Source organism: Schistocerca nitens, chromosome 5 (genome assembly GCF_023898315.1).
Source record: "Schistocerca nitens isolate TAMUIC-IGC-003100 chromosome 5, iqSchNite1.1, whole genome shotgun sequence".
NCBI lineage: Eukaryota > Metazoa > Arthropoda > Insecta > Orthoptera > Acrididae > Schistocerca > Schistocerca nitens.
Genome location: NC_064618.1, coordinates 834743405 through 834769629, shown reverse-complemented (window position 1 = coordinate 834769629; position 26225 = coordinate 834743405). Strand labels below are relative to the sequence as shown.

At 42.6% G+C, this 26225-nt stretch overlaps 1 protein-coding gene across 3 annotated transcripts in view; it reads left to right on the top strand.

Annotated features, from left to right (window-relative positions):
• The window catches only part of LOC126259963 (band 7 protein AGAP004871), a 570890-nt gene that overhangs the window by 453487 nt on the left and 91178 nt on the right, over positions 1-26225 (top strand). For all 3 annotated transcript variants that reach the window (XM_049957076.1, XM_049957075.1, XM_049957077.1), the window contains one exon: positions 14815-14921. In XM_049957076.1, coding sequence (XP_049813033.1) covers positions 14815-14921 — 107 coding nt within the window. The remainder of the gene's footprint in view (positions 1-14814; positions 14922-26225) is intronic.

The following is a 26225-nucleotide window of genomic DNA, read 5'->3' as shown; positions in this document are numbered from 1 at the left end:
GAAGGCGAACCAAAGACTGCGTTTTATTGACAGAACACTTGGAGGATGCAACAGATCTACCAAAGAGACTGTCAACACTAAGCTTTAATTCCTCTTTTGGAGTGTAGCTGTGCGGTGTGGAATCCTTACCAGACAGGTTTAACGGAGTACATCGAGAAAGTTCACAGAAAGCAGCACGTTTTATATTATCGAAAAACAGGGGAGAGAGTGTCACGGACATGATACAGGATTTTAGGTGTACATCATTAAAACAAAGGCGTTGCGACGGGATAATATCACGAAATTTCAATCACCAACTTTCTCCTCCGAATGCGAAAGTATTTTGCTGACCCCTAACTGCATGGGAAGAAACGATCATCATAATAAAATAAGGGAAATCATAGCTCGCATGGAAAGATGTAGGTGTTCGGTTCTGTCACGAGCTGTTCGAGAGTGAAATAATAGAGAATTATTGTGAAGCTGGTTTGATGGCACCTCTGCCAGGCACTTAAGCTTGATTTGCAGTGTAGCCATGTAGATGTAGATGTAGATTTTGGCTGCAAAACCTTATTTTTCAACGTAATCTCTGTTCAATACGTCACCTTACTAGGAGAGCCTGTAGGCCCGCATGGTACCACTGTACTGGTCGACGTCGGAGACAACGTCTTGCTTCATCAATAACCTCCTAGTCATCTACATTCTGCTTTCCTCATTTGGCCAAACAGGTGGAAGTCGGAAGGTGCGAAATACGGGCTGTAGGGTGGATGAAGAAGAACAGTTCATATAAGTTTTGTGAGCTCCTATCGGGTGTGCAGACACGTGTTTGGCCTTGTGTTGTTCATGGAGAAGGAGAAGTTCATTTGTCTTTTAGTGACGATGAACACACCGAAGTTGTTTCTTCAGTTTCTTCATAGTTGATTGTTGCACCAGGAGGGAGGACATCAATCAGAATAACCCCTCCAGAGTCCCAAAGGTCATCGCCTTGACTTTACCGGCTGACTGTTGTAACGGGACATCCTCCTCTGACATTAGTTTTCCTAAACAGTTGTTGTCAATACCAGTATTATCTTCCGGATTTTGGACAAGTCAATATTATCTCAGTTACTTTTCTCAAAACTTTTATATAATTTTATACACGGTATGTTATATTTCGAGCTAAAATTTATGCAAATTAATTACTTTATAAAATGTTTTAGTTTTGATGTTTTAATTGATAAGTACTAGTTCTGAATGTATACAAAATTGTTAAGGCTTTCGTGGCCACTTGTTGACAAACTGCCTATTGGCTTCTGTCTCGGGTTCTTCGGCCGACGTTCATCTAATGATTCTTCAGCCGAACCCGAGACAGAAGCCAATAGGCAGTTTGTCTGAATGGATAGTTAAAATTATTATTTTAGAAACGTTTGAAATTACGTATTATTTGGCACACTTCAAATTTCGTTACTCATTACGCAATCTACGAGGTGCGACAATAAAGTAATTAGACTGATGTGAAAAAAAAATGTTGTTTACCGTTTTAGTCAAGTTTAGTGTTGTCTCCTTCAAAGTAGTTCCCTTCTGATTGCATACACTTTTTCCAGCGCTTCTGCCATTGATGGTAACATTTGTGGACCTCATCTTCTGTTAAATGCTCCAAGACCCTCGTCGCAGCTTTTTGGACATGTGTTGTATGAAAATGGTGTCCGTTGACCGTCGTTTTGACTCTGGGAAATAGAAAAAAGTCGCATGGAGCGATATCTGGTGAATAAGGTGGCTGTGGTAGTACTGAAATTTGTTTTGAGGTTAAAAATTGCTGTACTGACAGAGCTGTATGGGATGGCGCACTATCGTAATGCAGAATCCATCAACAATGCTGTCACAGACACGAAGAACTCTTTTACGTAGTCTTTCTAAAATTTCTTTGTAGTAATATTGGCTAACTGTTTGTCCATGAGGCACCCACTCTTTATGAACAATTCCCTTGGAATCAAAGAAGCACACAGGCATGCATTTCACTTTTGACTTTGACGTGCGAGCTTTTTTGGTCTGGGTGATCCCTTTGAGCACCATTGCGAACTTTGGCGTTTTGTCTCTGGATCGTACTGAAAAAACCAACTTTCATCACCAGTGATCACACAGCTCAACAATTCTGGATTGATTTCCGTTAGCTCTAACAGATCGGGTGCCACATTTCCCTGTGTTTCTCGCTGTTGCGGTGTGAGATTTTTTGGGACCATTTTTGCATAAATCTTTCTCATACCAAGATCTTCAGTTATTATTAGACGTACCGTTTCTCGATCGATGTTCAGTTCTTCTGCAATCATTTTCACGGATCATCTTCGATCAGATCATACGAGTTCATACACCCTGGCCAAGTTGACGTCCGTCCGTGAAGTTGATGGTCGTCCACTGCAGTCTTAATCTTCAACATTCGTTCTGCCTTCACTAAACATTTTATGCCAACGAAAAACTTGATCTCTTGACATAAACTCCTCTGCAAAAGCCTTCTGCAGCTTACCGTAAGTTGTCGTCGCGTTTTCACCCAATTTAACGCAAAAAGAAATGCCATACCGTTTCGCAATATTATGCGGTTCCATTTCCGTGACAAGAGACACATACACATGTTAACTTATTACAGTACAGCAGTTGCATCAATGTGCCGCTTGGACTAGAAGCAGCTTATAGACAAGGTCAAAGATATTGTGCCTAAGCAAGCCTGCAGGGTTGCCACATCTTGCAAAGAAGATCAGTCTCATTACTTTATTGTCGCACCTCATAGTACTGTTTACTATGTTTATTTCTTGATTCATTTATGAATTAATAATCGAAATTAATAGAAATACATTTGTCAAGAAAAATTGTAAACTCTTTGGAATATGGTTATTACAGCAGAGTGAAGTAGTAATAAGCATGCCTCTGATGTGATCCGACATATTTTGTATTTTGGGCGAACAAAGTAATTTGGGCTTTGTTAATGTGAAAATTCAGAAGACTGTATGATATACTAAAATGCGACAAAATATATTAATGTGACAAAAAAAATTCTGCAACAACAATCTTCAAATTTGAGAATTTCACCTTCAAGAATCAGACCCCTAGACAAGAAGAACTAGAGCCAACTGAACATGAAAACTAAAAAGTTTATTGTTATCTTCACTCCTCTTAAATTTTTCATAAAAGACTTAGTTTATTGTGGACAATAGCTGCATCTATTAATGAGGGGTGGATTACAGAGTGCATCCTTGAACTTTTTCTTCGGAAGAGAGGTGGTGTGGAGCCACTTCATGCATTGATGTTTTGTTTCCGGTTCGAAGTGATGAACCCATATTTCATCACCTGTGATGATCTTCGGCAAAAAAGTTTCACGATCAGCCTCGTAAATGAGTACCCCACCTGGTGGACGAGTGTGTCGGCGCTACTAAGAGAGACATCCAGCTGAGCGGTGAGGTATTTGATTGCGATCCGCCGATCACTCGGAATGAGAGTGTGCGCACGTCCCAACACTGCAGGAGTTACAGCTGTGTGTGGCCGGCAGACATTCAAGAGAGCGGACAGATTTGCGCGACTCTTTTGCGATGATGACAGAAGCCCCGCCCGACGACTCACCGTGCTTTTGTTCGCTGCCACGTCTCCGTTGTCATTCTACAAGAGCCTCAGAATATCTGCGATGCTCTGGTTTTCCGCCAACAGGAACTCAGTGACAGCTCCCTTCTTGGAACGCACCTCCGTAGCAGAAGCCATTTTCAAGGCTACCTATAACGTCGCCACCTACCGCAACTTCATGACACTACAGGCGCCGATGCCGGAATATTCCACGATGCCCGACAACAATTTCCCGATTTTTTCAACTGGAAGTGCCAGAGAAAAAAAAAGTGTTGCGTCATTTATAAAACGCCCCTCGTATTTCGCGTTCTCACATTTATTTGCTCTATGATATATTAAAGCTATTTGTAACCGTTAATTCTTCAGGTACGTAATTTTATGGTGATTAAAATGATACGAATTTTTAGAACTATTTGCATAACATGCTGACAGTTAAACCATAATTAGTCAGCCGTGCACCATATTGTGCCTTGAAGCAGAAGAATGTCTTCTACCATGGAAAATGGGATATTTGCAAATTAACTGTTAGTTTCTTTAACGTCTCAGCTATTGTTCCTGCTCTAAAAATAGAAATTTTTGTTAGTTTCCTGTAGCTTCTATATCAAAACGTATTAACTTGTAACTGGTTTTTGATAACACGTCTTCTTAATTTGAGTTCACTTGGTTATTGGTGTGTAGTAGTGTAATAATAGACCATACAGACTGTTAAATGTGATAGTGATAAGATTTTCTCCATTGCAACACTTCTAAATATCAATCGAGTTTTATTCATAGGTACATGTCCACTTTGTACCTTGGAACACGTTATCATACTTGGGAAAACGTTGACTTCCCTAAATAATTTTTTGCAATTTCAGAAAAGGACTGCAGCGCATAGAAAGGGAAATCCATCATTTAAAAACCGAATAAGAAAACATGATAAGTCTGAAAAGCGTCCCAAGGTGCAACACCTTCCTCTTCTCTATGTGGCCACACACTAATCTGTCAAGGGCAGCTGAACCTAATGCATTTCATTTTTGTTTATATCACTACACTACTGGCCATTAAAATTGCTACACCAAGAAGAAATGCACATGATAAACGGGTATTCGTTGGACAAATATATTACACTAGAACTGACATGTGATTACATTTTTCCGGCCGGTGTGGACGAGCGGTTCTAGGCGATAAAGTCTGGAGCTGCGCGACCGCTACGATCGCAGGTTCGAATCCTGCTTGGGGCATGGATGTGTGTGATGTCCTTAGGTTAGTTAGGTTTAAGTAGTTCTAAATTCTAGGGGACTTATGACCTCAGCAGTTGAGTCCCATAGTGCTCAGAGCCATTTGAACCATTTTTGATTACATTTTCACGCAATTTGGGTGCATAGATTCTGAGAAATCAGTACCCACAACATCCACCTCTGGCCTTAATAACTGCCTTGATACGCCTGGGCATTGAGTCAAACAGAGCTTGGATGGCGTGTACAGGTACAGCTGCCCATGCAGCTTCAACACGATACCACAGTTCATCAAGAGTAGTGACTGGCGTATTGTGACGAGCCAGTTGCTCGGCCACCGTTGACCAGATGTTTTCAATTGGTGAGAGATCTGGAGAATGTGTTGGCCAGGGCAGCAGTCGAACATTTTGTCTATCCAGAAAGGCCCGTGCACGATCTGCAACATGCGGTCGTGCATTATCCTGCTGAAATGTAAGGTTCCGCAGGGATCGAATGAAGGGTAGAGCCACGGGTCGTAACACATCTGAAATGTAACGTCCACTGTTCAAAGTGCCGTCAATGCGAACAAGAGGCGACCGAGACGTGTAACCAATGGCACCCCATACCATCACGACGGGTGATACGCCAGCATGGCGATGACGAATACACGCTTCCAATGTGCGTTCACCGCGATGTCGCCAAACACGGGTACGACCATCATGATGCTGTAAACAGAACCTTGATTCATCCAAAAAAATGACGTTTTGCCATTCGTGCACCCAGGTTCGTCGTTGAGTACACCATCGCAGGCGCTCCTGTTTGTGATGCAGCGTCAAGGGTAACCGCAGCCACGGTCTCCGAGCTGATAGTCTATGCTGCTGCAAACGTCGTCGAACTGTTCGTGCAGATGGTTGTTGTCTTGCAAACGTCCCCATCTGTTGACTCAGGGATCGAATCGTGGCTGCACGATCCGTTACAGCTATGCGGATGAGACGCCTGTCATCTCGACTGCTAGTGACACGGGGCCGTTGGGATCCAGCACGGCGTTCCGTATTACCCTCCTGAACTCACCGATTCCATATTCTGCTAACAGTCATTGGATCTCGACCAACGCGAGCAGTAATGTCGCGATACGATAAACCGCAATCGCGATAGGCTACAATCCGACCTTTATCAAAATCGGAAACATGATGGTACGCATTTCTCCTCCTTTGACGAGGCAACACAACAACGTTCCACCAGGAAACGCCGGTCAACTGCTGTTTGTGTAGGAGAAATCGGTTGGAAACTTTCCTCATGTCAGCACGTTGTAAGTGTCGCCACCGGCGCCAACCTTGTGTGAATGCTCTGAAAAGCTAATCATTTGCATATCACAGCATGTTCTTCCTGTCGGTTAAATTTTGCGTCCGTAGCACATCATCTTCGTGGTGTAGCAATTTTAATGGCCAGCAGTGTGTTTCATACGAAGTACCTTTGAAGCTGCTCTGTGGCGGCAGCATGTAGGACGTTCGGCTCCAAAATTGTTCAAGATAGCTGTTCTCATACATACTGAGGGTGGAAGCGTAATCTCTTCATTGTATGCTCTATTTATTTACTATTAGTTATAGCTTCCGGAGAGAGGTTGGAGCTATCTGACATTTTAGGAAACGTATTTTCCGTATAGGAACAAGCTAGGAAAAGGGATAGTCAACTTCATAAAAATACATTATGATTACCTATTTTGTTGTGGTGCGCGCTGCCCGATCAAAAGCGTCCAGATAGCTGTCAGACTACGCTACTATGGGTTGTGTCCACCCTTCGCCTTTACGACAGCTTGAACTCTGCTCGGGACACTTTGCCATTTTCAGTCTTAATGACTGCGCAGGAAGCCCATTCTTCATCAAGAGCCGGTACCAGGCAAGATAGTGATGTTGGATGCCGGGGTCTGAAGTGCAGTCGACGTTCTGCCTCATCTCAAAGATTTTCCACTGCGTTCAGGTCCGTATTCTGGGTAGACAAGGCCATTTCGGGTATGTTATACTCCACCGACCACTGCCTCACAAATGTTGCTTTATGACTGGGTTCATTGTTATACTAGTACGAGCATACAGTTATCGTCTCCGAACGGTTCCTCTGCTGCATTCAGTACATAATGCTGCAAAATGCGTTCATATCCGTCCGCATTTAGAGTTTCCTCGAGCAGAATAAAGGAGCCATACCCTAACCAGGCAATATATTGCAAAAGCAACGAAAAAAGCAGGCCAAATTTAAAAAAGCGCAAAATCCCAAAGATTGACTAACTTTTACGGAAGTCCGGAATTTAACCCCTGCTTCAAAGCGAGATGCTTTTAATAGTTTCCACAACGAAACTCTGTCTCGAAATCTGGCAGGAAACCCAAAGAGATTTCTGGTCGTGCGTAAATTACACCAGTATCAACACGCAATCAATACCTTCACTGCGCAATAGCATTGATGATGTTATTGATGGGCTCTGAACATTATAGGACTTAACTTCTGAGGCCATCAGTCCCCTAGAACTTAGAAATACTTAAACCTAACTAACCCAAGGATATCACACACACCCATGCCTGAGGCAGGATTCGAACCTGCGACCGTAGCGGTCGCGTGGTTCCAGACTGTAGCGCCTAGAACCGCTCGGCCATCCCGAACGGCCGATGTTATTGATGAGAGCGCCACTAAAGTCAAGTTATTAAACACGATTTTCCGAAATTCCTTCACAAAAGAAGACTAAGTAAATACTCCAGAACTCGAATCAAGAATAATTACGAACGTGAGTAACTTAGAAGTAGATATCCTCGGTGCAGCGAAGCAGTTCAAAACATGTAAGAAAGGCAAGGCTTTCGGTCCAAACTGTATACCAATCAGGTTCCTTTCAGTGTAGGCTGAAACAATAGCTCCGTATTTAGCAATCATAACAACCGCTCGCTCGTAGAAAAATCAGGACTCTGGAAAGTTGTACAAGTCACACCAATGCTCAAGAAAGAAAATAGGAGTAATCTGCTGAATTACAGACCCATATCACTAACGTCGATTTGCGGTAGGATTTTGGAACATGTACTGTGATCGAACATTATGAATCAAGTCGAAATAAACGATTTATTGACAAACAGCTGTTTGAGGCGCCATGTCACAGATTGATTTGCCCCTCCCCCCGGAGGTTCGAGTCCTCCCTCGGGCATGGGTGTGTGTGTTGTTCTTAGCATAAGTTAGTTTAAGTAGTGTGTAAGTCTAGGGACCGATGTCCTCAGCGGTTTGGTCCCCTAGTAATTCACACACATTTGAATATTTTTTAATTTTATTTATTTATTATTATTATTATGTTTTTACAAACAGCCAACACGGATTCAAAAAATATCGTTCTTGTGAAACAAAATTACCTCTTTGAAACTTCGTGGCAGATTAAAACTGTGTGCCGGACCGAGACTCGAACTCGAATTCGAGTCTCGGTCCGGCACGCAGTTTTAATCTGCCAGGAAGTTTCATATCAGCGCACACTCCGCTGCAGAGTAGAATATCTCATTCTAAAATTACCTCTTTATTATCACGAAGTAATGACTATTATCGGCAGTGGACGTAGAATTGATTCCATATTTTCAGATTTTCAGAAGGCTTTTCACACCGTTCCTCACAAGCTACTTAAAATTAATTTGCGTGTCTACGGAGTATCGCCTCAGTTGCGTGACTGAATTCGAGATTTCCTGTCAGAAAGGTCACAGTTCATCACAGCTGACGAAAATTCATCGACTAAAACAGAAGTAATATCTGTTGTTCCTGATCTACACAAACGTTTTAGGAGACAATCTAAGCGTGCTCTCATTTACCGTCATGTAAAGTCATCAGATAATCAAGACGAATTGAAAAATGATTTAGACAAGATATCTATGTGGTGCAAAAAAGTGGCAGTTGACTCTAGATCGTAGAAAGTATGAAATCATCCACACGAGGGCTAACAAGCATCAACGAAATTTCAGTTACACGATAAATCACACAAATCTGAAGGCTGTAAACTCAACTAAATACTTAGAGATTAGGATTACGAATAACTTAAATTGAAACGATCAAATAGATAATGTTACTCAACAAACTACTTGGCGATAAAAATTACGAATAACTTAAACTGGAACGGTCACATAGAGAATGTTGTGGGGAAAGCAAACCAAAGACTGCGATTTATTGGCAGAACACTTAAGAACGCTTAAAAAATATAACAGGACTACTAAAGAGACTGCTTACACCACGCTTCTGCGCCCTCTTCTGGACTATTGCTGTGCGATGTGGGATCCACATCAGATGGGACTGACGGAGGACATCGAAAAAGTTGAAAGGAGGGCAGCTCGGTTTGTATTACCGCAAAACAGGGCAGAGAATGCCACGGATATGATAAACGAGTCATTAAAATACGTGTGTTTTTCGCTGCGGCAGAACCTTCTCATGAAATTTCAGTCACCAACTTTCTTCTCAGTGCATGAAAATAGTTTTTTGACGCCCACATACATAGGGAGAAATGATCATCATAATAAAACAGGAGAAATCAGAGTTCACGAGGAAAGATTTATATGTTCATTTTTCCCGCGTGCTCATCGACAGGTGGAACGGTAGAGAAATGGCTTAAAGTTGGTGCGACGGACCCTCTGCCGGGCACTTAATTGTGAATTTCAGAGCAATTGTGTAGACATGTAGATGTAGATACAGATGAATATATTTTTTCTCTTTCTGCAGATGTTTTCTTCCAAATTTGGACCATGTTATCTTTAAGCAAATTGTTCAATTGTTTTCTTAGCCATCACTTCCACTTCAGTTCTACTATTCTGCATTAATAAAAAATGAGAATCATCCACCATACTCATATATTGTTTTTGGGATGGTCCTCCACCACCGCTTCCCACCTTGTTTGTCTTGTTAGTTTTTAAACCTATCACTGTGCCGCCATTAACACCACACGGCAATCCGCAGCCCATTAGATAGTTTCTTGTTCCATAGACCATTTGTATGATTAATCGCGATAATGTTAAACAAATCACTTTACATTCATATTACCGGTACGCAGTCATGTAAATATAGCTACATGCAGAACATTTTCAAAATTCTATTCCTTTTTTCACATACAAATTGTGAATTTGTAAGTCCTACCCACCACCTTCTACACATTACGTAAATAGAAATTCTTCTACGGAATAGAAGGAGCTGTCAGGTGGTATATTTATTAGTTTGTTTTCAGATTTATCATTTTCTAACCAATCAAAACTTTTGGGATTGTGCAGTGCTTTTTCTGCTAAAGTCAACATCAATGTGGAATAATGAATATAATTTTTTGTCTCTGGTATTGTAATTACGTGGCAGAGACTGGAGGAATACCGACATATCAGGCAATACCGACACCATCTTTTCCTCAGTTGACTTGCATTGTAATCAGTGGGAAACAGTGCTGCAGTATAGCGGATTATACCATAATTAGGATGCAGAGACGACCATTTTTACTCTTTGCTTAAACTGAGGTAAGCGTTTCAAAACCTTTTTAAAGGTATAAATTATAATTTAGATACATAATATGGTTTCTAGTGTTTTAGCATGGGTTTTGTAACATTTCGAGCATAAGTAAACCCATTAAGGACTGGACTCCACCATGGTGTCTGAGTGAGGTAATATCGACAGGCGAATATGGAGCAATATCGACAGTGGCTGAAATGGCTCTGAGCACTATGGGACTTAACATCTGTGGTCATCAGTCCCCTAGAACCTCAGAACTACTTAAACCTAACTAACCTAAGGACATCACACACATCCATGCCCGAGGCAGGATTCGAACCTGCGACTGTAGCAGTCGTGCGGTTCCGGACTGCGCGCCTAGAACCGCTAGACCACCGCGGCCGGCTTATCGACAGTGTAAAAGTTGTTTACGCTTAAGTAAAGTCTTATATTTAATTTCACATGACGAGGACAAGAAAAAAAAATAAATCAGAGAGGGCTAAGGAGAGTGAAGAAACCCTTTTAAAAAAAGGCGTTAGTTTAATAAAGTCAGGGAGAACATTGAGCAGTGTGTCAAAGGAGCTGAACATCCTAACAATTATACTTTATGATCGATTCGGACAAGAAATCTTCCTTGGGGAGAAGAACCTTTTGTTACTCCTGAACAATTGCAAGAATTAGTCACCCATCTGACTACATTGGCACAATCATTCTATAACATTTCCCTGGTTGAATTGCGGCGAATTGCCTGTAATCAGGCCGAAAAACTTGGCCTAAAACCGCAATTTCAGTATAATTACCAAAATAGCTGGTGATATTGGGTTTTTGCTTTAAAAAGAGAAAACCTAAAGAAACTTGAGAAAACCATCAGCTACAAGTATCAACAAAGCTCTAGATTTCAATAAAGCTGAAGCTGATTTTTTTTTTTCCAGCTTGAATACCATTTTCGAAAAACTGGCTGTGTACGTATTTCGATACACGTTAAGATAGTAAAATGTGTTACTTTCTTAGAACAGGAATTCTATTCTGTCTGTATTTCCTACCTTTAGTGTTATCCTCTGGGGGTGTCGAGATTATCCAGCCACACAAGGCAATGCCAAAAGGATGCATACTAGACAAAATGTTTATGTAACTCTGAATGGATTCGACAGTTTTCGATTTTTCTGCTACAACTATATGTCTAACATTCATCGGTCACACAGACCCTATGAATTTTTCCATAGAAGTGACATATCCAAAACAAAACGAGAAGTCTCTTAAGTATCGGTATTCCCCGGTCTCCCTTACATTATTTGTTTTGGGGGAGTACGTATTCCTGGAAGTGGTAGTCAAAATGCTTAACTGCTTAAACAGGTAGTCATGAGTGAGCCTCACATATTATTCTTACAGTACACTTCTCATAAACGAAAACTTTAGTTTTTTCTTTAAGCCGTGCCATCCCATAACATTATTTCATGCGATATTGTTGAACGAAAATTCTTAAGATATGTTAACTTACTGTTTTGTCTCGTAATAAAATCTGCTGTGATTCGAATTAAACCAGTTGTTTCAAGAGCTGAAAATGCGTATTTCTCGGTTTAAATTCTCATCGTTACGGATACCTAATATTTTTGAAGTTTCCACCTTAGTTGTTATTTCCTCATCGTGGGTAAGATTTGAGCTGCTCGGGGGAACAAAATGGTAAGCGCCAAAATAACAGTTTCGAGATACAGCGCATCTAAAGTTTCAATTGATCTGCAAATCTGAATAATTTTTTTTGAACAGTCCTTTTATTCTGTAGTGATTCTAACATCTATCTTCTACTATACAGACATAAATGAAACTCAGAACTGACTAAAACAAATGAAATATACAAAAATTATTAATTACCATACACCACTAACAACACATAGTGATAGAACATTACATATTAAATTTTACAGTAAGTCTTCAACACTTTACGGAAACTGCAAAATCATTCAACACTCTCATTACTAATGTCTTTTTCATCTAAAACTGTTGGCTTTAGTGACAGGAAAAATCCATTGTGGACAGGAGGCATGTAATTTAGGAGCGACAGGACGTCAGCAACTTTCTTCTTTTCAATAAGCCTTGGCCCATTGTATTTAAGCCGCAGTGTAGTAACTGGTCCTTGCCTTCCATGTTTCCTGAGGTTCATTTCATGCCAAATGTCATGACAAAATGTCTCGCTGATGAATAAAGATGATGGATATTCGGAGGTCACCTTCCACCTACATATGTTCCTTAGCTTGACATCTCGATCATCAAATGTCTTCTTTCTGAAGACAAACGCTTCTTTAGAGTGTCATATTTCATAGAAATCCTCTCTTTTCATATTATATACAAGCCGACTTCTTGATGATCTCGCACCACTGATCTGGACTGTACACATCTTGTACTTGTCGGCGAACGTAATTTTCAATTGTACTTCAGGAACATAATGGTATATACATGCACTTACCATTACGTTCGTGACACGTACTAAAGACAGTATATTTACAAAATAACATACCTCTGAGTCATCTGAATAGTTAGGAATGTATTCTGGATCCCTCTCGAAGATACTAGTATCATTGGAAGTATATTCCTCGTCTTCTGCCATGTTCACTGTTGCCATAATCTGAGAGATGTTTTTACTTGCCGCCATTCTCTCTGTCACTTACCATTATGTTTCCGCAACAGACGGACAGTGGCGCTTACCATTAAGCTCGTCCCTGACATCTGTTGAGTGAATTTGGAACTACTAGTAAGTTTACTGCATTGTGCATCCCAGAGGTGGTGTCATTAGCCATCTACCGCAAAATACACGGTGATGGCGCTTGCCATTGTGTTCCCCCGAGCAGCTCATTTATAAACGTTGTAGTAACTTCAGATGTGCAAAACTGAGTATGTTGTGTCTTTTTGAAACTGATAGTGAAACAATGTGCAGGAGCTACTCAATAATGCTTTCCAAAGGGTAATTTTCTGAATGTACTTTTGGACTGATTACAGTACTGGTGTCATGTGCAAAAAGAACTAATTGTGATTGTACACTCCTGGAAATGGAAAAAAGAACACATTGACACCGGTGTGTCAGACCCACCATACTTGCTCCGGAGACTGCGAGAGGGCTGTACAAGCAATGATCACACGCACGGCACAGCGGACACACCAGGAACCGCGGTGTTGGCCGTCGAATGGCGCTAGCTGCGCAGCATTTGTGCACCGCCGCCGTCAGTGTCAGCCAGTTTGCCGTGGCATACGGAGCTCCATCGCAGTCTTTAACACTGGTAGCATGCCGCGACAGCGTGGACGTGAACCGTATGTGCAGTTGACGGACTTTGAGCGAGGGCGTATAGTGGGCATGCGGGAGGCCGGGTGGACGTACCGCCGAATTGCTCAACACGTGGGGCGTGAGGTCTCCACAGTACATCGATGTTGTCGCCAGTGGTCGGCGGAAGGTGCACGTGCCCGTCGACCTGGGACCGGACCGCAGCGACGCACGGATGCACGCCAAGACCGTAGGATCCTACGCAGTGCCGTAGGGGACCGCACCGCCACTTCCCAGCAAATTAGGGACACTGTTGCTCCTGGGGTATCGGCGAGGACCATTCGCAACCGTCTCCATGAAGCTGGGCTACGGTCCCGCACACCGTTAGGCCGTCTTCCGCTCACGCCCCAACATCGTGCAGCCCGCCTCCAGTGGTGTCGCGACAGGCGTGAATGGAGGGACGAATGGAGACGTGTCGTCTTCAGCGATGAGAGTCGCTTCTGCCTTGGTGCCAATGATAGTCGTATGCGTGTTTGGCGCCGTGCAGGTGAGCGCCACAATCAGGACTGCATACGACCGAGGCACACAGGGCCAACACCCGGCATCATGGTGTGGGGAGCGATCTCCTACACTGGCCGTACACCACTGGTGATCGTCGAGGGGACACTGAATAGTGCACGGTACATCCAAACCGTCATCGAACCCATCGTTCTACCATTCCTAGACCGGCAAGGGAACTTGCTGTTCCAACAGGACAATGCACGTCCGCATGTATCCCGTGCCACCCAACGTGCTCTAGAAGGTGTAAGTCAACTACCCTGGCCAGCAAGATCTCCGGATCTGTCCCCCATTGAGCATGTTTGGGACTGGATGAAGCGTCGTCTCACGCGGTCTGCACGTCCAGCACGAACGCTGGTCCAACTGAGGCGCCAGGTGGAAATGGCATGGCAAGCCGTTCCACAGGACTACATCCAGCATCTCTACGATCGTCTCCATGGGAGAATAGCAGCCTGCATTGCTGCGAAAGGTGGGTATACACTGTACTAGTGCCGACATTGTGCATGCTCTGTTGCCTGTGTCTATGTGCCTGTGGTTCTGTCAGTGTGATCATGTGATGTATCTGACCCCAGGAATGTGTCAAGAAAGTTTCCCCTTCCTGGGACAATGAATTCACGGTGTTCTTATTTCAATTTCCAGGAGTGTATATTAGATGAGAGGTCGTTTACATAAAAGAAAAACAGTATCGGACCAAAGTGTGAGCCTTGTGGAACCGTATAAGTGCTTTCTGCCATGGCAGAAGAGCGTCCCCTGTTTTCATTGCTTGGATTACGTTTGTTACAGCTGACGAACCGGAACACGACTCCGGGCTGTGTGGGACCATCCTGACCGCCATCTCCTGGGTCCTAGTCGTCCTAACGCTGCCCTTCTCTCTCTTCGTCTGCTTCAAGGTAATTACAGAACAATAATACCAATAGCATATAACTCTTTACTTCCACATGATGATTGACAGGCCGTAAGTGTGCAATCCATGATGTCTCAAGTGACCCTGCAATCAAAAGGTTGTGGAACTGGAATTTGTCTTTGACAAAAAAAGCTTACTCGTGTGTTGTCGACCAGAATTAAGAAATTTTTTAGTCAGTTAGTTTACAAGTCTGTTACATGGCGCCACTTAACGACACGTGAGCAAATTCTGAATTATTTTGCATTCGTCTAGAAGGGCCGTAGGTGAGGTACTACGCATTAATCTTCAATAATTACCATTATAATTGAAAAATAATCTCCTTGACGTTTATGATAGCAGATTCTTATGTTGTACAAGGGGCCATCAAAAAGTTTCCGTTCCAAGGCCACATTAATGCCTTGCCTGCAAGTCAGTGCTTGTATAACCGCATCGGAGTTGCGCTGGGTTGCATACACGCTGCATCATCACACTCAGACGGAATTTTTTTGACCGCTCACTAGATTACCGTCAATGATAAATTGAGTAAATAAATGAGAAGATATAGCCACAGAAGGAAATGATGTGGATTGTAGAGGGGAAAATGAAACGAGATCAGTTATCTAGAAGATGGGTAACACATTTAAAGGCAGGCATCGAGTTCAGGAGTCCTCAAGACGGGGAATTTGAAAGACCATTGCTGTAATGAACATCAGATAAACAAATAAACACATTCGCGGTTACTGTACTTACAGTACATTAACAATTAATACATCTTAAATCGCAGGATCCTTGCAACTGCGAAAAATGGGAGTCCACAAGAAAATAAGCGAAGGAACTGAAATTGCGGACCTTCAGCGTCTATCAAAGGATGCTGTCAGAGACGCTTGACTATAACGTGAGAAAGTTCAAAGTGTTCCTTGCGACATAGGCCATGATAGCACAGATACCTTGAACAAACGTTTCAAAATTTGTCACCAACAGTCGAGCACTGCTGACAGAAAAAATAGCCCCAAAATGGATGCCGGAACGATCAACATCTTGTGCAGAATTTCAGTAGACCCGAATTTGAAAGCTGTGGCAATCTGTCTGGTGTTTTTCTGTCGCTTCTCAAAAACAAAGGAAGATAACACTTAAGCCTCTAATAGATGAAGTGATAGAGACCGAACACAAAAAAAAAATGGTTCAAATGGCTCTGAGCACTATGGGACTCAACTGCTGAGGTCATTAGTCCCCTAGAACTTAGAACTAGTTAAACCGAACTAACCTAAGGACATCACAAACATCCATGCCCGAGGCAGGATTCGAACCTGCGACCGTAGCGGTCTTGCGGTTCCAGACTGCAGCGCCTTTAACCGCACGGCCACTTCGGCCGGCTACCGAACACAAATTCAGATTGCGGAAGAGTGGGGAAAGAAACTGTTTCGACATTTGGCTGAAGCGATTTATTAAAGTCACGGAAAATATCAATGTGGACAACGAACAGAGATATGAACTTGCTTTCTTCCGAATGCAAATGTAGCGTACCGTATGAACTGATGCGCAGCCTCGCTGTGGTGTCGTCTCATAGCGTATTCCATTCAAGTTCTGTACAACGGCCAAAACAAAAGCTCTTCTTGGGTGACTGCTACGTAAGTGTTATAGTATTCCTGTGGTGCCTGGAGGAAACGGTATAGGCCTTTGTCAGAAAACTTCCAAAAGACAGTTACGTTACGTGCTCCAATTCGTCCAACCAATTGGCCACACGTGACAAACGAAAGAAAGATAAACGGTGTCTTCACTGCAAGTGTAATAATTTAACTGCGTAAAAGTATAGCAGACAAATTTTGGATAAAGAATATTACGTAACTTATAACGAAAATGCCAAAAGTGACAAATTTCCATTTAACCCTTTGCGTCCCAACAACATGAAAATAACTATAATTTTAAAATTTTTCACAAAAGTAACGTTTATTATCATAGTAAGGAACAAATACAAGAAGAAATTGGGAAAAAAGTAAACGCTCAGTTGTTTTATGGAGGTGATCTTTGTAACATAATTTTAAAATTTTAAACAAAATTAACCTTTATAATCATAGTAAGCAACGAATACAAGAAAAAATTCTCAAAAAGTAAACAGGAATTTTTTTTATAGAAGTAGTTTCACTTTGGAACCATAAGGACACACAGTGATCAGTATCCATCATTTAATGTGAAATATTTGAAAGCAAATTCGTATTCTTCCTAGACACAATCACAAATATCAAAACTTCCATCAACTCACAACACCTAAAACAAATTGTAGTCCTAAGTAACAAACAAAAATGGGCCTAAAATTTAAGAAATTTTGTATCACACCTACATAGAGTCCGAGTGGTTTTACTTTGATAATACTCTTAAAAACAGTAGTACAAACTCAAATTTACGTTACAGTAACTTAGATTTTCTTATTTGCACTGTCAATGATCTCGTCAGTATGGCTACTATAACAAAAACAGCATTTCGCTGTCTGCTACAGTGACGCTGCACATTTCCACCCCGAATATTGCTTTGAACGCTAAAAGTAACTGCTACGACGCACTAAGGTTCGTGGAAGTACCTCTGTATACCATTGGTGTGCCTGTGTTGTAACAGCATCGATGGTTTCATTCTAAAGGTACTGGTACTTCAAAAAAATAATAATTAATAAAATGGTGGTTTCAGCCAGGAACCACCGGTACTCAAGTGTTGACTAGGTGCCACACCGTTCATATCTCGTCCTTCAGCTATGACAATTACTTTAATTTTCGATGGCGACGTTGACGGTAATTTAGGCCATACGTAAGCTGCTCCATATTTCAGTTTTTCTGTGCTCAACGCCTGAAGAAAGGCAATAACGCAGTTCTGTGTTGTGTTACCGGTAATAGGAATAGGTTCCTGAGACATGCGCTTGGTTTCATCAGCGAGTGCAGATCGATAATACAAACTGTAGGTAGATCATTGGTCAGTGCTTAACAGCTAGCTTGTTTTGTCAGCAAGCAAGTCGTTGCTTTCGAAAAGACTGACTATTAAATGAACTCACTGCGGTCCAGGTCACTCATTTTTGTGAAAAATGTTTCACTTAGAGCAGCTTTCCACTGGTGACATGCCGTATTTGTGAATTTAAAGTCAGTTACATCTTCTTCCTGCGTAAAGGTCTAAAAAAATAAACACTTTTGTAACAAAGTAATATGCTGAAAACTGTCTCTACTATCACAAAATACAGGGTTATTACAAATGATTGAAGCTATTTCACAGCTCTACAATAACTTCATTATTTGAGATATTTTCACAATGCTTTGCACACACATACAAAAACTCAAAAAGTTTTTTTAGGCATTCACAAATGTTCGATATGTGCCCCTTTAGTGATTCGGCAGACATCAAGCCGATAATCAAGTTCCTCCCACACTCGGCGCAGCATGTCCCCATCAATGAGTTCGAAAGCATCGTTGATACGAGCTCGCAGTTTTGGCACGTTTCTTGGTAGAGGAGGTTTCAACACTGAATCTTTCACATAACCCCACAGAAAGAAATCGCATGGGGTTAAGTCGGGAGAGCGTGGAGGCCATGACATGAATTGCTGATCATGATCTCCACCACGACCGATCCATCGGTTTTCCAATCTCCTGTTTAAGAAATGCCGAACATCATGATGGAAGTGCGGTGGAGCACCATCCTGTTGAAAGATGAAGTCGGCGCTGTCGGTCTCCAGTTGTGGCATGAGCCAATTTTCCAGCATGTCCAGATACACGTGTCCTGTAACGTTTTCTTCGCAGAAGAAAAAGGGGCCGTAAACTTTAAACCGTGAGATTGCACAAAACATGTTAACTTTTGGTGAATTGCGAATTTGCTGCACGAGGATTCTCTACCGCCCAGATTCGCACATTGTGTCTGTTCACTTCACCATTAAGAAAAAATGTTGCTTCATCATTGAAAACAGGTTTCGCACTGAACGCATCCTCTTCCATGAGCTGTTGCAACCGCGCCGAAAATTCAAAGCGTTTGACTTTGTCATCGGGTGTCAGGGCTTGTAGCAATTGTAAACGGTAAGGCTTCTGCTTTAGCCTTTTCCGTAAGATTTTCCAAACCGTCGGCTGTGGTTCGTTTAGCTCCCTGCTTGCTTTATTCGTCGACTTCTGCGGGCTACGCATGAAACTTGCCCGCACGCGTTCAACCGTTTCTTCGCTCACTGCAGACCGACCCGTTGATTTCCCCTTACAGAGGCATCCAGAAGCTTTAAACTGCGCATACCATCGCCGAATGGAGTTAGCAGTTGGTGGATCTCTGTTGAACTTCGTCCTGAAGTGTCGTTGCACTGTTATGACTGATGTGAGTGCATTTCAAGCACGACATACGCCTTCTCGGCTCCTGTCGCCATTTTGTCTCACTGCGCTCTCGAGCGCTCTGGCGGCAGAAACCTGAAGTGCGGCTTCAGCCGAACAAAACTTTATGAGTTTTTCTACGTATCTGTAGTGTGTCGTGACCATATGTCAATGAATGGAGCTACAGTGAATTTATGAAATCGCTTCAATCATTTGTAATAGCCCTGTACTAGTTAGCCAGGAAACATTGCATTCGAGGGTACAGTTCTGTAACGCTTGTTAGTTAATTAGTTACTTGTCCCATAGATAATATTCACGGTAAACTTTACTATCTTGAACTGTATATAGACTTTCCTTCTATCTAAATCCATATTCTGCAAACCGCTGTGGAGTGCATGACAGAGGGCTCTTCCCACTGTAGCAGTTATTAGTGCTTTTTCCTGTCCCATTCACCTATGGAACGTGGGGAGAACGACTGTTTTAATGCCTCTGTGTGTGTTGTAATCAATCTAAACTTGTCCTCACTATCCATATTGGTGCAATATGTGGAAGGACCTAATATATGTAGGGGTTTGTAGTATATTCGTAGAGCCATCATTTAAAGACGGTTCTCGAAACTTCTAAGTACCCTTTCTCGGCATAGTTTGCCTCTGTTTTCAAGTGTCTGCCAGTTCAGTTTATTCTACATCTCTGTGACACTCACCCACAGGTCGGACAAACCTGTGATCATTCTTGATGCCATTCTCTGTATACGTACAATATCCCCTGCTAGTCCTATTTAGTGCGAGTCCTACACTCTTGAGCAATGGAAATAGGTCGCACGAGTTATTGCATTTCTCCATTATTCTACCAATAAGCGGAAGTCAGACATCTGCTTTACCTACAACAGAGCCTATGTGATCGTTTGATTTCATATCCCTAGGAAGTTACACCCAAGTATTACACCTCCAGTTAATCAATGTCAATCATGAATCGTTGATATAGTAGTCATAGGATACTACGTTTTTACGTTTTGTGAAGTGCACAATTTTACATTTTCGAACATTTAAAGCAAGTTATCAATCTTTGCACCACTTTAAAATCCTATCAAGATATAACTGAGTAAATGTGCAACTTTCTTTCAAACAGTACCTCATTATAGATAACTGCATCAACAACAAAAAATGTTGTCTGCATATACAATGTGAACGGCAAGGGTAAAAATACACTTCTCTGTGGCACACGCGAAGTCACTTCAACATCTGTCGATAAGCCTCCATCCAAAATAACAAACAGCGTCTTCCGTACCAAAAGAACAATTTCAAGTCAGTCACAATTTTCGATTGATATCAGACATTATCGTGCTATTGATAATCAGCGTAGATGTGGTACCGAGTCAAGTGCTCTTCGGAACTGAAGAAATACTGCATCTGCCTGGCTGCCTTGATCGAAGGCTTTCGATAGGTCACGTGAGAAAAGTGTGAGTTGGGTTTCACATGATTGATGTTTTCGGAATCCATGCTGGTTGGAATGGAGGAGGTCACTCTGTTCGAGATAACTAATTGCGTTTGAGCTCAGGAAATGTTCTAAGGAGTTTAAACAAATGGAGGTCAAGGATTCTGAATGGTAGTTACCTGGATCACTTCTGTCACCCTTTTTATAAGTTGGTGCGACCTGTGCTCTCTTCTAAATGCAGAGCACGGTTTTTGTTCAAGTGATCTGCAGTTAAGAGAGGGCCAACTCAGACGCAAATTCGTTATACAGTCTGGCAGAGAATCCATAATGCCCTTGAGCTTTGTTAAGTATTAGTGGTTTCAGCTATTTGTCGACATCAGTGACACTAATATCTATATCATTCGTCTTTGCAGCAGTGTGAGGGTTAAATTGGGGCCATACCCCTGAATACAGATTTTCTGCTTTTGCTTTAATACCCTCAAGTTCAGTCCCTGTCTGGTCCATGAGTATCTGGACACTAACTTTGAGGCCACTAACAACCATTACGTATGACCATGATTTCTTTGGGATTTGTGCGAGATTTTTCGTAATATACCGCTACAGTGTTCGTTGGAGGCTTAAAGCATTTCCCTCATGACAGCCAAAAGTGTTTCATTCAGCGTCTTCCTGTCTCTGGCCCTATGCTTTGTTTTACAAGTATAATGCAGGAGTCTCCGTTTCTTTAGAAGTTCCTTTACAGCGGCTGTAGTCTATAACATAAAGGGTCCCTCCCATCATGAACTATTTTTCTAGGTATATGCCAAGAATTCTTCTAAATTTATGCAACATTTCTTCTACATGCTTTTCTCCAGAGTGAAACGTTTCCAGTTCGTTACTGAGATGACGCTGCCGCCTCTTTATTGTTGAAAATAGAAATCATTTTGCTTGTTTTAGTTGCTCTTTGTACTTTGAAAATAGAAATCCTTTTGCTTGTTTTAGTTGCTCTTTGTACTTTGGTAATCATTTTTGCTACAGCTGATACTAGTTTCTATGTGAACATCCTGAATGAGACCAGATCTTTTTGTTGCTGTTGCATTCATTATATTTCCATCGTGAGTGGGCTTCCGGACAAACTGTTCCAGGCAGTGCTGTGCTTCCGGATGTTCTGCCAAGTTGTTTCCATTTTCTGCTCAGTATTTTAATGACCGACCCAGTTTCTGCGAGTTTTGCTGTTATCTGTACTCGTAGCCTGGACTCCTACCAGACCGTCAACTATTGCTGCTACTTATCGATTTCTCTTTGATGCTCTTTTGTTTTTCACAGATCGCAATGATATTCCGCGAAACGCAAACTTCTCGGTGGTTTCCAGCTCTGGCGGATGCGTTGGCCTGCGAGACTGTGATAAATTGAGTGTCACATGTAAAGCATTATTTAAATTGAAACCTTCGTCCCTGTTTATAAGGTTTTCTGGCATCTTTATTTCGACAGATTCATTAATTTTGCTGGCGCTGAAACTTGGCGTTTGCACCACGGTACTGGTATCATCGTTTTTCATTTCATGATTATTTTCGAGGCAGTGCTCGGCGACAGCTGATCTGCTTTGTTGTTTATTTGAGCGTGTCTGTTATTCCTTGCATCTCTCCTCGACTGTTCCGATAGTATGCCCCACGTAAAACATGCCGCACTTGTAAGGAAGGCGATACACACCCCATTTCCTGAGCTTTTCATCGTTTAACATTACAAATAATACTTTTCATATTAGCTGAAGGGAGCGAAATAGAGTGGATACCATATTTATGTAGGAGTCTACAGATCTGTCCTGATATTGAACCAGCATAAGGTAGATAAGCGATTTTTGACTTCTCTTCATCGGTCCCAATGGCTGAATCGTCCGTTCAGTTTGATGGTAGGAGTACCCATTTCTTTGCAACCCTATTCGTAAGTGTTCTAATTCTTCGGCGAGGCTTCTCCTTGTCTGAAAGTGTTCGAGCTCTATGGACCAGGGTGTTTAGCAGCGAATTGCTTTGTGTTGGATGGTAACGGCTCGAGGCGTGGAGATAGAGGTCGATGCGCTTAAGTTTTCAACTGCACTGCCACCCAGAGACCCATATGTTCTTCTCTTAACTAACGCGTCGAGGAAAGGTAGTGGGTCCTCTTTTCCAAGTTCCATCTTGAAGTTTGTATTGATCTGGATAAATTTTTAATGTTCCAGGAAATCTTGAAGCTCTTCCGCTCCATGTGGTCAGACCGCAAGCGTATCGTCCACTTATTGCTAGAAACACGTTGCTTTTAACTTGGCGGATAGTAGTGCCTTTAGTTCAAAGTATTCCATGTATATGTTCGCCACGTCAGACGATAAAAGACTACGCATCGCCATGCCATCGTTTTGCTCACAATATTTTCCGTCGAACAAGAAATAAGTTGACGTCGGAGCGTGCCTAAAATGGAAACAACTCAGCAGAACATCCTGAAGTGCACCATTCATCAATCACGCCACGAAAACTTCAATGTTCGAGGTAGTTCCCAGAGAGCAAACCAGTTACATATTCTCCCAGCTCGATATGAACTTCCCTGTGGTCGTCTTTATGTGCCTGTGTGAGCAATGTCCTCTTACGAGGTGACCAACTACACATGTTCATTGCATGCAGTTCCAGTCGCTGTGTTCTCTCACTAACAGGTTGGGATCAATCTTCATTCACAGTCTGCAGCAATTTCTGTCGGGTTTGACGCGACCATCTCATTCAGGATGTTTTTTTCCGACAACAGTTCTGATGTCATGACGACGTATGTTACACCACTGTTTGTAGAAGACGTTGAACAGTCCGCTGTGAAACACCAACAAATCCGGCAACTTTACACACTGTATGGCCATGGGCACTGTTAAACCCGATTCCCCTTTCTGCCACTCTGTCACATTTACCCATGTTTACGTCCAATGTCCCCTTGAAATATATATGTGTCACCAATCGTTACTGCCTTAGGGTCACGTGCAGGCAGAGCGCGTGCGGTTGAGCACGACTGGATCCCTGTGCCGTCTGTTGAGGCTTAATGATTCATCTGTGCGTGCGCACTGGGGCGCTTATTTCCATCATGATTGTGATTACGAACTGTTCGTTGTAGGTAGCTTTCAGAAAACGCATTCGGTAATGTTTTGCAGGACGTATTGTCACGCCTAACAGTAACAAAATTGTAATTATCCTAGTTGACTGTTGGATGATTAATGTCTCCATCAATGATTACAGTATGATTGCGGAACTTCCGTACAAACGAATTCAAGTTTTCTCATACATCAGGAGGTGCATCTGGTGGTTGGTAGAAGACTCCAGTTATAATTTTACGCCCCTGATACCGAGTCTTGCCCAGATAATCTCTCATGCAGGTTCAATTTCGATCTCGAAGGGTACGAGTTTCTTGTCTGCTGCGACAAATATACCGCCTCCATCTCCCAATAGCCTATCCTTTCAATATACACTTAAATTTTCCTCAAAAATCTCACCGCCATCAATTTCAGGTTTCAGCCAGCTTTCTGTACCTAGCTAACAAGCTTCTCTGCTTTTCAAGAGCTCTTCATACTCTGGCACTTGGTTGCAAATGCTTTGGAACTTATCTACTAGGATTCTAATACTATCGCCTGGCGGGGGGGGGGGGGGGGGGCGGCATTCCATTCTTATACCTCTGGATCTCCTACAGCTGCCGTTATCTGGACTGAATTAAGAGTCGCCTAATTTAAGAATTCCCTGTGTGCAGCCACACATTCAGTCAGCTACCTGTGTAGCAGTCTTTGATATGTAGTGCACGCCTGATCCGTTTAGAGGGACAGTTCTCAAACCTATAGCGCAAATCCGGGAAGTCGCAGCCTAGCTTGTCACAGAGCATTCGAAGTCTCTGGTTCAGTCCTCCCACTCGACTCAGAACCAGGGGCCCACGGTCTGTTCCGGGGAAAATGCTCCAAATTGTGAGCTTCTTTGAAACTTGTGCAAGGATGATCTTCTCAACTTTCTCTCTCAATTACTCGAACGATCCAAGTATGACCTCACAACCCAGACAAGAGGCATCTTTTGCTGCAATTTGCGCCCAACAATCTGCAGCTGCTTGCACTCTGTTTCCTCAGTGGCTGCCAGAATAGCTTCTTCAAGATGTTGACTGAGGCCCCCAGGCACAATCGCTGAGTACACCTGAAGTACCTTCCCATATCTTGCTGCCATTTCCCTAAGGGGTACCATTATTCGCCATATACTTGAGCTGACAATGATTAATAGACCTTTGTCTTTTTGTGTCTCCCTTCTCTTGGCACTGCGGTTTTCTACAAGCAAAGTCAGTCTCACTAGGTGACTTTCAGTTTCAGCGAAAGACAGCAGTTCAGACTTATTGATTTGGGGGATCAGTATAAAATCCCGAGTTCTCTCTGTTCCTTGTTAACCCTACACAGGTAGTCTAGCCCTACCACTGGCATGCCACTCACTGATAGTCAAGTAGACAGCCAGTAATAGATCCCCTGCTTCTTGTAGAGGAGACAAGATCCACAGGAGAGTATAGCACTTGAGGTACCTTCAGTACCTCTGGTACACAACTCGAGAACTCTGTCAACACCCGCATTCGCAACATCCCCCATCTGATTGACAGTAGTCAGGGCGATTTACAGCTGCTTATGAACGTCAACTAACTCATCCTGTGCAAGAAGGGCAGTCACAGCGGGGCTGCATTGCGGCAAGTGCAATGGTTTGCAGAACAGAAAATAAATAACTTTCTAATAGGCCTGCTGACTCTAATTTATTTTTAGCTAAAAGTATTAATGTACAGTGAGTCCCAGTTCTGTTAGGGCTGCGGTTATGAAAAATAAAATTCGGGGTTACGTTCACAGAATCACTGTATTTTAGCGTTTCGAAACAAGTCAGTGCAGTTCTTTTTTGGAACTGCATTTAGTATTGCAGTATAATTCGCTTGGATGACCGCAGTTGTGTCGTAATGGTGTCCTTCTACTGCCAGCTTCAATTTGAGGAACAAGTAAAAGTTAGCTGGGGCCAAATCCGGCGAATACGGCTGGTTATCCAGAACTGTGATTCGTTTCCTGACCTAAAATTTGCGCACGATCTTCGCTTTGCAGGATGGGGCCCTGACGTGGAGGAGTGGAGGAGTGACCAGAAAACCACCTCTCGGTATTCGGGTTCAATTCGACGAATTCTCGCCCACAAACACTAAACTTGTTGTTGCGTGGTTGCTCCGCTTCCGCACTGTTACATCTCTGGCCAGGACACCTGCTGCAGTGACTCTGGCCTTCTGAACGGCTGTTGTTGAAACTTGAAGGATCGCTGCGTCACAGCTCGCCTCGAGATATCATTGCAGTTTGGAATTTCACACAAGCATTTCTAACGGAACTGGGAACACTGTGTCCTTCACTTTAAGCACCGAGGCAATTGCACTACTGACCATTAAAATTGCTACACCACGAAGATGACGTGCTACAGACGCGAAATTTAACCGACAGGAAGGAGATGCTGTGATATGCAAATGATTAGCTTTTCAGAGCATTCACACAAGGTTGGCGCCGGTGGTGACACCTACAACGTGCTGACATGAGG